General features: G+C 40.2%; 1 protein-coding gene across 3 annotated transcripts in view; it reads left to right on the top strand.

The window, feature by feature from the left end:
- GALNT18 (polypeptide N-acetylgalactosaminyltransferase 18) overlaps nucleotides 1-12,705 on the top strand; it is a 208,950-nt gene that overhangs the window by 122,300 nt on the left and 73,945 nt on the right. For all 3 annotated transcript variants that reach the window (XM_053980981.1, XM_053980979.1, XM_053980980.1), the window contains 2 exons: nucleotides 10,628-10,811; nucleotides 11,754-11,951. In XM_053980981.1, the coding sequence (XP_053836956.1) occupies nucleotides 10,628-10,811; nucleotides 11,754-11,951 (382 nt within the window). The remainder of the gene's footprint in view (nucleotides 1-10,627; nucleotides 10,812-11,753; nucleotides 11,952-12,705) is intronic.

Below are 12,705 nucleotides of genomic sequence, written 5' to 3'. Positions count from 1 at the left end.
TTCTTTTCTCCCAGGATGTGAGGCATTTCAGTGCCCAGGCATTGTTTTTGATGTCAGTCCATTTTCTGTGACCTTCACCCTCAGCATGCCAGGAGTGCTGCGCTCGGCAGTGCTGGGTGTCAATGCCTGACTGATCCAGAGTGCAATGCCAGGCAACAGGTCAAGAACTGCTATGTATTTCCTCCTGCTTTCTCAGCCAGCCCAGCCAGCTCTGCTTTTGCTGATAAAAACAGAACTTGAACTAGTAGCCCAGCCTGCTTCCCATTGTCCACAGGAGGAGCTGTCCTTCCCTGAAATTCCAGCCACCTGCAGAGTAAAGCAGAAACCTGGAGCAGCCCAGTCGCCTGAGCCTCCAGCTGCTCACTTGGTTGTAAATCCAGGAGCGAGTGCTGGAGCTGGTGGGATTCTGTCTTACTTCAGTACAGTGAAAATACACTTCCACTGCTTATAATGTAAAAAAAAAAAAATATTGGCTCTACTGCCAATTGCTTTTAGGGAGCAGGAAAGGCAAGGCTGGTGTGTGCTCTTGTGTGCGCATGTTTTATGCAGGCAGGGTTTCCACCCTGCTGGAAGGCATACCAACAGCCAGATTAACATACCTTAGTTTTAAAATAACATACTGTCAATTAAGCAGGATTTAACCAAATCTTTCCCAGACTGCAGTAAGATGCTAACATCAATGTTGTTCCTGTGCTGAACTGAAAAGGTATGTTGAATTTTAGTTCAAGTTACTACCTGGGTTATTTTTAATGCCTATCCTTTTTTTTTTTTTCCCTGAAACCATAAGGATTGTTGCTGCTGTCCTTCACATGTTTCTGATACAAAAAGGCAGGCCATAAAAAGCAGTTGTAATATAACAATTAACTCCCAAACATGTCCTTAGAAATAATGGATTGATTATGATTAGGTGCCTACAAAGAAATTTTCTATAATAACTGATTAAAGGCTTGGAATAATTTGCTACATGGTGATACATTTAAAGATACAAATTCTGTGATATTGTGTTCTTTTAAGACTTGGAGTTCAGGATTTTTAGGAAGCAGTGGATGATACACTAGTGTAATAAGCAGTTTTCTTGGAGATCATAAGTGCTGGATTTAGAGATTTTCCACAGGTACCAAATAGTACCATCCCATTATTGTGTTATTCCTAAGGAGTAAGCAAATATGCTGATAAAGAAGCAAGGCAGAGTTTGTTGCTTTAATTTGAAAAAGTTCATAGTTGTTTCTTCCAAAAAAACAGTTTCTATCTGTAGATGGAAACAAACCCTTTGGCTCTTGTGGTATTCAAACCAAATAATTTCTGATCTGAATGGAAGATTTACAGGTGTAAAAACTACTTGGATTTTATCCATACTTCAAAAATGAGCAGTTGCAACTTCCAAGTTCTTCCAAATGATGTGAATTCAAAGCCATGACTTACATAGCACAGTAGCTGCCTCCCAGGTTGTCCCAAATGAGCTTGGCAGTGTTGCTGAGGTGACACTCCTTGAAGGGTTGTAGTGGAAGTGCACTCTGAAGGCAGCTCTTTGCTTGCTTAGAAGGTGATCAGGTAGGTCCTGCTCCTTCCCTTTATGCCAGGTGAGCAGGATTTGGTGGCCATGCAGGTAATAAATAGTGTTTGGCAGAATTTTTCAAGACTGTATGATAAAATAAGAGGATATGTGAGAGCTGACTCTTAAGAGGTGTGATTTGAACTTGCACTTCCAGTGACATCATGTGTGATGTTGCATTTGGGGCCCCATGATGGGCCCCGGATATATAACAGTGTTTTCTGAGAAGTTCTCATTGACTTCAGTGACTACAGTATTTCCCATTTAAATTTTTTACCTGCAAGGGGTATGACCTGATCTACTGTGGCTGTATTGCCAGAGATGTATTAGCTATTAGAATAACGACCAAATTTGCTCATATTGGGATAATTTTGTTTTTATTTTGAGAAACATCTTGAGCGATAAGCATCTTGTATCTGCAGCTCTACTGATACAAAACAAGTCCTTTTTGTGAACCAATCCCATCTGTTCAAAAGAGCCCTCCTGTCCAGGCAGGCTGTATTTCTCCCTGGTGGATTGGGTGCTGTATTGCTATTGCTGTGTGAATTACATTATTCTGCAAGCGGCCGTTGAAAGGAGAAGATAATAGCAGGTCACACAGAACATGATCACTGGTAGCCAAGAAATCAATCTTTCTGGCTTGGAATATGGACAGAAAAGTTTGCATCTGATGTGTAGGCATTGTCTGGTACAGTAAGAGTCATTCAGTCAAAATAAAAAGCTACCAAATGTAACTCTACATTTGGGCAAGGTAAAAGAAAAAGGCACTGGGAAATAGTGTTATTTGTTTTCCTGACCCTCGAGATTGCTTTCATAGTATCATCAGGTTTTGTGCATGTTGGTTTGCTCCCAGGGAAGGGATTCTATGCAACAAATATAAAATTAGATTATAATATCTGATACCAAGTAAGATTTTAATAAAAATCAACATGGTATGCAAGGCTAAGTCCTATTTATTCAAATCAAAACCTTTTAGTGCTCTGTGTCATACTTTTAAATAACTATTTAACAGTGAATATTACTTCATATTGTTTACTTGGACCTGTTTTAATTAAAGGATTGGATTGCAGAGGCTGCCTCTGTTTCATCCAGTTCTAACTGAGTATTTGCATATTCCATTTCTAATGCAACTTTTGTGACTAATTTCCTCAGAATCCGCTCCTGAAATAAAGTGGTTACATTTGGACTAGTGTGTTTTAATTGGCAGGGTTTTTTTTCCTTGTGAATCTGTTATCACAACATGAAGTGCCATGCTGTTTCTTGGAGTCAGGATTATTTATCAAGTTTACAGTACAGTGAGAGGCTTGCTGCATCTTATGATTATGTAAGTACAGAGGTTTCTAATGTGCTCTTTAGATTGTATTTTTCTTAATTTATACAATCTGATCTAGCTCTGTTCAGGCATTTAGTTTCTTTTCTGAATAGTGATTTTCCACACACATCCAATAAATAGTTTAGAATTAAATGCTGTGTATTTAGAAAAAAAAAAAGGTGCCATTTGGATTACTGGAAACAGCTGTGGCTAGAATGCATTTCTCAAGCACTTCTTTTAACATTTAAAGGTCATTTTACAAATGAATCCAGGAACACCAAGGAATGAAATGATGAACTCAGAATTTTGACTGATGCTATTCCAGCAGTGTTACATCAATGTGTCAGCTCTAATGCATGGCCTTGGTGCTTGTTGTGCCTCTCACTCTACAGCCCCTTTCTAAAACTGTTGTATCCAAACAAACATCAGAAGTGATTCTTGCATCACATGTGATGTAAGTATCTGACTTCAGCAATAGTGCTTATTCCTGCCCTCATTGTTGTGATCGCATTGTTGTAGCTCTGATCCATGCAATAACAGCCCCTAAACAGGAAGCAGTCATGCACTGAAAGCTGGAGTGGGACAGTGCTCCTGCTGAGATTAATTCAAGCATCCAGCAATCTGTACATCAAGTGGGACCATTAAGTTTATATAATTAGCTCTGTATTTAAAGATCCTTTGAAATTTAAGCACCTTTCTAGGATTGTAGGTATGGCCCTGAAGGGAGAGATGGCAGCCTCTGTCCCTCTGGTGTCTGTGTGGCTGGTGGCAGCACTTGGCAGGTCCCTGTTCTGTGTTTAGTTGTGTTTGCACGTTCCACACGTGCACACCTGACTGGCAATCTAAGAAAAGACATTTTGTGCCTTTTTATTAGTCCTGCCTTGCCTCTTGAAGAGCTGGAATGTTCACCTGAGAGGAAATTTGTTTTCTTTTCCTCTCTAAATGCTAACACTTCCCTTTAGTAAGCCCTGCTCTTGTACTCAGAGGTAAGCATGTGAGTCTCCCATTGTTGGTGGGATGGAAGGGCAGTGTTCAGTTCCTTTGGTGCAATGCATTTCTGTTGACATTAGCAAGATCCCAGATATCAGCTGCCTCTTAATTCTGTCACAGGGATGTGGAGGAGCCCTCGAATCTGCTCTGAGTCAGAGTTCTCAGGGCTCCATATGGGCCACAGCTCAAAATGCAGAATTACAGCCTTAGGGAAATTGTGCGGTGATAATTTGCAGCCCTGGGATTTGGGAGATCCAGGTTCTATTCCTCCCCTTCTGCAACTTCTGGTGTCACCTTGGAGATTCATCTGGCGTCTCAATTTATGTCTCTGTCTTGCAAAGTGTTGGGAGACTGCTGCTATAACGTGGGCTTGGTGATCCTTAAGACGGGATGCACCTTACATGAATCGAGTGCTGTGAAGATAGATATATACTCAAACAATACTCAATAGAAGGGAAATAAAAGGGACTTACAACCCTTGTAATAAAGACATTACCCCAGAAGATTAGTAGTAACAAAAAATAACAGCTGTAATATTTATTTCTTCTGTATCTCCCTCCTTCATAACAGAGTGTTGATCTATCAGTTTCCAAAAGATAATCTTCATGGTTCTTTCCATACTTTTTTTGGGATTTATTGAGACACAGCAATATTTTTATGTAGGACTTAATGATCTGAAGTGTGGTATCCCATTTTCATGGCTGGAATTGGAAATATACATCATTTAGAAAAAAAACAGAACGAACCTAGGCAGTGAACGTGTTTGCTAGATGACTCAAGGAAGAGTTGCTGGCACAGATTTCTTCTGCAAAGCCTGTTTTTTGTTGGAAGCTGTTTAATTGCTGTTTTGAGGTGGATTTATTTGCTGTATGTTGTCCTTTTGGTGTAGGATTTCCAGGACCTTACACGAGGATTCAGTGAAATGCAGAGGTATGTTTGTGAAGGAGCTGAGAATGGATCAAAGCAGCCCCTATTAAACCCCTTGAAAACTTCCCATTCCTCTGTATAGATTCTCCTGGGAAATTCAAAGAATGTGTGTGTGTGTAGAGGTAAGAGGGGAAATGCATTTCTTTTCCCTGCCTTTATTGTGGGAGAAGGGTGCTGTTCATGTGCTAAAGAAACCCTTGGCTTGTAATCCAAGATGTGAGCTGTAATAGATTGTTGTAGGCAATTTATCTTAGTAAACCTGAGGAGGTCTGACAGCAGCTGGGACTTGGGCTTGCTGAATGCAAAGGTTGTGACTGTAAAAGTTCATTACGCTCTCTATCTTTACGTGTGGATAGCCTGAACTTCTGAGATTAAACTGATAGCCTGAATTTCTGAGATTAGACTATGCATCTCTGTCAACAGTGCAAGTTAGGTATGGGAGTGGAGGAGAAGGATTCCACTGCTTTTTTTGTTTCTCATGTCTGTCCAGATCAATTCCTTGCATCATGTTGGTAATTTCCCCTGGGTGGTTTATCTATTACCAGATAACACAGGGCTATTAAATACGTGTGCACAGCAGGCCCTCCTTATCTGCTTGAGCCTGGTTACCCTCTGCTGCAGACATTCTCTGTACACATGTGCATTACAAATGACATGCCTCTGTCTGGTTATAAATATTTTCCATTTGGAGTTATCTGCTTCTGCTACAGAGATGAGAGGTGATCACTTAAGCATGAAAGATAAGAGACCAGAGGTAAGAAAAATAAAAATGATGAAGCACTGAGCTGCATACGAAATAAGTGATGTAATCCACATGTCCTATTAGATAAAGTGCAACAAAACAGGTTCTCTTATATGCCTAGCTGCTGCCATGAATTCAAGTTATTACATTAATTCAGGCTGGTTGCCTACAGAGGGATTTAGGGGGAAGAGAGGAGGGGTTTTGCAGCAAACCTGTTATAATAGGCTTTTCTTTATTTGCCAGAAAGTTAGCTATGTTAATACATGTTAAAGTTGGAAAAGCAGCTCTTCCTGTTCCTAAGACTTAGAGCCAAAAATAATTGGGTAAAGAGGATGAAAAAAACTTGGTTTATAATTAATTGGCTTGTGTGAATTCTGTCTTTTTGCCAGTTTACTGGTCTTTCATGCAGAAGTAAGATGTACCTGATGAGACAGATGTTTCCAGTGTGGCAAAACAACTTCTTGAGCTGTGCTAGGTGACTGTTTTGCCTTCCTGCAGGGCAGTGGATCCCGTTCTGACCTGCTGCACAGGGAATTCAGGAAGGCTCTGGGACCCTTGCCAGAAGCAAGCTGACCAGTGGTCTCTTGGCTCCAAATGCAGGCATAAACTCCTGCTATATTCTTGCAGGTGCTGTAATGATTTGCCTTTAAAAGTGTCCTTTATGATACAAGGAAATGTCCGACACTTTTCTTTACCTGGGGACCAGAGTGTGCCTTCTAGGCAGCTGAGTGAACACACAGAGACAAAAAAATTAATTGGCAGGATTTTACCCCTTTCATATAACATGTCAATCCACTGGTTTTGGCACAAGGAGGCCAATTGTTCATTTAAACCTAGTTCTGTATTGACAAGTAATTCTTTCCCTTCACAGTAAAAGAGGCCACATTTGTGCCAAGGGCCAAGGTAAAGAGGGACATGGTAATTCCTGGGCATTTGACATGAAAGTAAATATTTCCCTAAAGGAAAATCGCAAGGTTTGCAGAGATGCATGCAGCATGCATTGCCGGGCCAAAGTCAGCAGGGACTCTTAGGCTTTAGAAAATGCAGAGTGTTATGAGTGTTGTTTTATTTATGTATTTGTTATTTTAGCTCTTTTGGCAAACTTACAGCTGAGAAAAAGGTCAGTAAAATGCATGTCTCAGCCAAACATAGTGTGAGGCTTCATAAACGTGGTTGTTCTGAGACATGCAAACTCATTCAAGCACTCAGAGTGGGAGTTTGTTAAAGTATGAAAATTACTGAAAGTTAGCCTTAATTAGATGTTCTTTAAGCTCCTTCTCCATGACTGTGAGGCAGTAATTTGTTTTGTATGGCAACGCTATTTATATTAATTACTTTGAAATTTGAGGTCTGGGGACAGACCCACAGCTGCTGTAGGACACTAAGGGGCTGAGGCACCTGATAGCACTGAGCCTGCTCACTTCTCAGTTTAGTGGGGACAGGGGCTTACAAAAGGTAGCCCACTTCATGCAGCTGGATGAAAAGCATGATCTGTAGATGGTTTTCCGTTTGAGAAAATGGGGTGTCTGATGCCTTCTGACTCCTCATGCTCCTTGCTCCATCTGTCCAGTTTCTGCCATTTCCTAAGAAGGCAAAATTGTGTGAATCCTTTAGCACTGCTTTGTCATACCAAGTATGAGAACTTGACAAAAAAAATCTTTGTCAATTTGTTAAAAATAAACAACCTATTAGAAGAGTTTGAACCTAATTATGTTAATATTAAACATAATTATGGCACACTAATTATGTTTCCTACATTTGTGAGGAGAGTTGTGCTGTGCTCTCCAGACATCTGTACCATATAGAGACAGGTGGTAGAGTGCAACATTTCCAAGTGCCATCTTCCCATTCCATATATGGCTGCTCTTTCATTCCAATTGCAGAGCCTCATTCAGCTTAGTCAAATTGAGTCCTTATTTGAGAGATTCTGTGCTGAAAGGCAAATGTATCCATCTTTATAAGCGTGTTTGTTTCCATAATTAGACACTGAATCAACAGTGTATTGAAGATGACACATTTGCTTATTCCCTGTCTTCTCCCTATGGTGACGTAAAATTGTGAAGCACAATAATTAATGAAAAAGCCTGTTTATTATTCAGGCAACATATCTTGAAGTGGGAAAAAAAAAAGAACTTGGGTTAAAATGATGTTGCTGAAGACCATCAGAGCCATAGAAAAGTGTATGAATAGTTCTGGGGGGAGAATCCCATCATTCAGGACAGTTGGACTGGGTGCTCTAAAACTGTCAAATACAATTGAACTCAGATTTCTCATGTAAAACTCAGGAAGACATGGAATGCATGGGGGAAAAACTGACTCAACTCTTTTGCTAGGGCATTTTTAAAGTGTTCAGTTGTGACTTTCTAAACTTCATTAGCATGTCGTCTCTGTGCTGTGGCTGAGTGAAAATAATCAATTTTTTTCACAGCCTTATCTTTTCTTCTGGGAGAATCTGCCCAATAGGTCTTGTAAGACAAAGGGTGCTTATAAATGCTCTGCCTTTGCAGAGCAAAGCTGATCTGTTTTAAATAATAAAGGCCAGAAAGTGCCTGACTGCAAACTACTGCTCTGTCTCCTGTGCACATGCCACAAAGTCACTGCTTGTGTGCCAGTGTTGAAGATTAAGGAAAAAGCAGCAGTTTCCTAAACCACCTGAGGTGATCCTGAAGCCCAGGGGATGGTTCCTCCATGCTGACTGAAGATGGGTAAGCCTCCAAGGTTCCCCTGAGATGCTCTCAGGCCATCCACTTCATTTGCAAAGAGCTGCAGTGTAACCAGAAAACCAGAAGTGTGCACTGCCTAGTAAGTGTCACAGCTCTAATGTGTAGCTGAAGTCATGCTGGTGGCAAGCCAAGGTTTTGGGTTCTGTTCCATTTCCATCTCTTTCCATTCTACACCTAGCTATGAAATAGATTTTGTGTTTACTCAAGCTTCTAAAGTCAGTCCAGATTAGGAAATGTTGTAAGGCAGGAGTAAGAATAGCCCACTTACTGAAATGGAGTGACTGAGAGGGCAGTGACTCTGTCAAGGCTACTGATTTTCGAGTCCTTGATTAGAGCCTACTTCCCTTTCACATATTTTATCCTCAGTGATGATACTGCATTGTTGTGGCAAATAAAGCCTCCTGGTATTGCAAAGCTGTGAGCAGCCACTTACACCAAGAACAAAGCTTTAATCCTCATGTTTTGATATTCACCCTCTGCAGCGTTGCATTTTGGGAATAGAGAATGGGTTTATACTATTTTTAGGTGCATAGAATTACCGTAACATAAATGTCTTCTTTCCAATTTAATGTGCTGTTAGCTAGTGGTTGGTTTGATAGTTCTGTGCTTGCTACAAATCTGTGTGTTAGGAGGTGAGCAGTAAGAACATGTGGTTTGGCACAAGCAAGAAATAAATTAATGTGGGGGTTTTTTTTATTTCATAAAGGAGAAAAAGCATATTGATCAATAAGCAGCAAGTCTAATACAAAATAGAAGAGTGCTCTTTGCTATGTATGTGGCTGTCATGGTTCACTTCTATGTCAAACTACGACACTGGCTCATATTGTTTATTCCAGGTGATGCAGTCACAGACAAACAAATTTAATCGATATTGGCAATGTAATGTTGAAAATTTTGGGAATATATCCAGCCAATTCCTAGAATATTGCTGCAGTTTAAATGTTGTGATGGACCTGATCAGCAGAAAATTTCTTTTTAATTCTTTTTTTTATGAAAACCTGTAAGTATCAGGACTTTTCTGTGGTGTTCTCATTTCATGCAGAGTTCACTGACATAAAGGTACATGGCATGAACAGTCCTGCAAGGCCTGAGAAACCAGCTGCATCACACCTGGTGGATGTCCAAGAGTCTTTACAAACAGGGGTAGACTTCAGGAGTCTTTGGACTTGATGAACTCTGTTCTTCTGTCTGCTTAAGAGAGGACACACCCATCTCCTTTCCAAGGATGAATGTTTAATGTGGCTCGTAAAGTGTGCTTGCTTTTAATTTTCTGTGCCATTACCCATTCTAGCATGCCAGTTGTCCAGATCTGTTTGGGGTGACCAGCTCCCAGAGAGGAATGCTGATGGTTTGAGAAGCTGCATGGGCTCGATGGCAGGACACCCCAAAATTCACATGAGAATGTATCTGAGAGAGGATTGTCCAAATGCTTCCTGCACTCAGGCAGGTTTGGTGCTGTGACCACTTCCCTGGGGAACCTGTTCCTCAGGAGAAGTTAAGTGGCTTGCTGAAGTTTTCACAGTCAGCATTGAGCTTTAAGGCAGATTTGATAATGCCCAGCATAGCATTATAGCCATTGTGACTATTCTCCATCACAGCAAAGACATTCCTGGATTTGTGGAGAGATTCAGAATAAAGGGAATTTATTGTCCCAAAGGGAATTCTGAGTGATACCATAATGTAAATAGAACATAGGAGTGCTAATAAAGTGAACAGTGCTTTCAGTTAATAATAATTGTGAACACAGTATTTATACTCCACATATTGTATTTTGTCATGCAGTGGTCTTTAAACCAGAGATACAATAGCTGGTGATCTAAGAGTTATTATATTTTAATTAGGAATGATTCTTCTCTAGAGCTTTCACTGGTCTTTGTTCTAAGAGCAAAAGTTGTTTAACTTCTTAGTCAAGACAGAAACCAGTTGTCAAAGTTGAGAAAGAAAAATGGAAAGAGGAAAAAGAATGCATTTCATTCTTACTTCTCTTTCTTTCTTGAAATATTGGTAGAGAAGATTCATGGAAAATACTTAGGCTTTTTATTTTTTTTCCTGGAATATAAGATAGGTGCCTTGTTTATTGTTACAGTAATATAATATGCTCTTATGTAGCTATGACACTTCATTTTGTGGCATGTTACTGTTAAACAGTGTCAGGATTCTGATGGCAGTTATGTAGGCTAAATAGTTATATCTGATTTTTTTTTTTTTGTTGCTATATAATTCATGGTCCTTCCCCTTTTTGTTTGCCTCCTTTTAGACTGACTATTTGAGAACTCTTGAGTAGCTGTGTGAAGGCTACTCCTGTTTTACTGAAAGAACAGATTTTTACATCTTGTCAAGCTGACATTTCTTGCTAACACCTAACTCTTCCCCTTCTACAGAAGAGCTCAAGGAGAAGCTGCAGAAGTATGTTGATGAGGTGAATGCCCACAAGCCTGGTTTCATCAAGGTTGTCCGGCACAGCAAGCAGGAGGGGCTGATCCGGTCCCGGGTCAGCGGCTGGAGAGCAGCCACAGCGCCAGTTGTTGCTCTCTTCGATGCCCACGTAGAATTCAATGTGGGTTGGTATGTGCCTCCTTCAATTCCTCTGACCTTTACCAAGCACTGGTGTTAAATTACTGACTGGCATTCCTCTTGCATTTAGAGGGTGAGTTAGAATTCTGAGCTTTTTAACGAAAATTCAGGCATAATCATGGACGCAAGCAGGAAAAATGTGTTTGTGCTGTGTAATATGATCTAGATCCATTTTTATGGTTTGAGTAATCTGCTAATCTAATTACAATGTAATTAGATCATATTAGAAAACTGCACATTTAAAAAAACCTCCAGTAATGTAGCCCTTTGCCCATGAGGGTGAGTGTACCTTCTTTTCATTAAAAAATATTACGGGTTTTTTTATGTTCTGCAGTATAAAAAAGTGTTATTTTGGCCACTCTGCAAAAGTAAACAGAACTAAAATAATGTATTTTAACTTTTTCAGTGTGGATTTACTATCTCCCTTGGTCCTTAAGTAAAAATGATGGTAAAAAGGCAAGAGCTTCTGTCTCTAGGATAGATCTATTATTAACTCTGATCCTGATGTCCTTGATAATGTTGAGAGCCTGAAGTTATCATTACTTGGTAGCAAGGGTATAAATGCTCTGTGATATGCAGATACTCATTTCTTCCATCCACCAGCTCAAATCAAGGTTATCAAGAGGGCATCTTAGAGAATATGTTGCAGTGTGTTATTTGGGGCAAATCCAGCACTGTCAAAATTCCATCCTGAAGCAGAGAAGGCTCTGAATGGGTAACAGCTTTAGACTTTGCTCTTTCTGAAAAATACAGCATAAGCTGCTGTATTGTTTATTTGTGGTGGACTAAATAATCTTTAAGGGCTCCTTCCAAACCAAACTACTCTATGATTTCCATCAGCTTGTATTGGTGATTGGTGTAATCTTAACACTGTATTTCTTTTTCTTTCTTTTTTTTTTTTTTTTTTTTTTTTTTTTTTTTTTTTTTTTTTAGGGCTGAACCAGTGCTCACCAGGATAAAAGAAAACAGAAAAAGAGTAATTTCTCCATCATTCGATAACATTAAGTATGATAATTTTGAAATAGAGGAGTATCCCCTCTCAGCACAAGGGTTTGACTGGGAGCTGTGGTGCCGGTATCTGAACCCTCCTAAGTCCTGGTGGAAACTCGAGAACACAACTGCTCCAATAAGGTGACGGTGGCCCAAATTACAGTGTCACTGGCAAAGCTCTCCTAGGTGTGACAGGGGGCGAGTGGGCTCAGCTATGGAATAGCTTTTACTGACTGTAAAGTTCAAATACTTAAATGTCCTTGGCCTGTCCTCTTCAGCTTTGTCCTTGATGCCTACACAGTCATCAAAAAAACCTCTTGTTTTCAGTAGATATTTTTAAAGGTTTTTAAAGGAAACTTTTGTTTTCAGTAGATCTTTTTAAATAGGTTTCCTGCCCAAGTGGAATGGTAGGCAGGGCTGCTCACCAGCACTGCTTTCTCCAAATGTCTTACCTGCTAATTTAGTGCTTCCAGGCCAGAAATGGCATTTTCTTTGCAGTTACATTATATAAGCAGAGCTGATCTGATAACTGTATTCTTTATAATGTTGTCACATAGGTGTACAGCTGTGCTGTGTCCTAGGAGTTAATGATTGCAAAGGCTGTGAGCAAAGGCTGTATCGGGTCCTTGCTTTGGGACAATCTGAGTCTGTACTTTCTTATCATGTCCAGAGTGTTGTTAGGCTGGTACAGAGCAATACCTTTGTCTCAGGGAGGGGAGTAGTAGCCTCTGAACCCACTGAGCAGCTCTGCTGAGATTACAGGCCTTTCTTGTAGATACACATTCATTCCAAGGAGGTCACTGTTACCTGTGCTGTAGCTCCCTGCTGAAAGAAAGTGTGAAGGCTGTTTTCACCACATGAAAAGCAGAACCTCAAATAGCACTGGCAGCTGTTT

Source organism: Vidua macroura, chromosome 6 (genome assembly GCF_024509145.1).
Source record: "Vidua macroura isolate BioBank_ID:100142 chromosome 6, ASM2450914v1, whole genome shotgun sequence".
Taxonomy (NCBI): Eukaryota; Metazoa; Chordata; class Aves; order Passeriformes; family Viduidae; genus Vidua; species Vidua macroura.
This window is presented reverse-complemented; position numbering and strand designations above follow the sequence as displayed.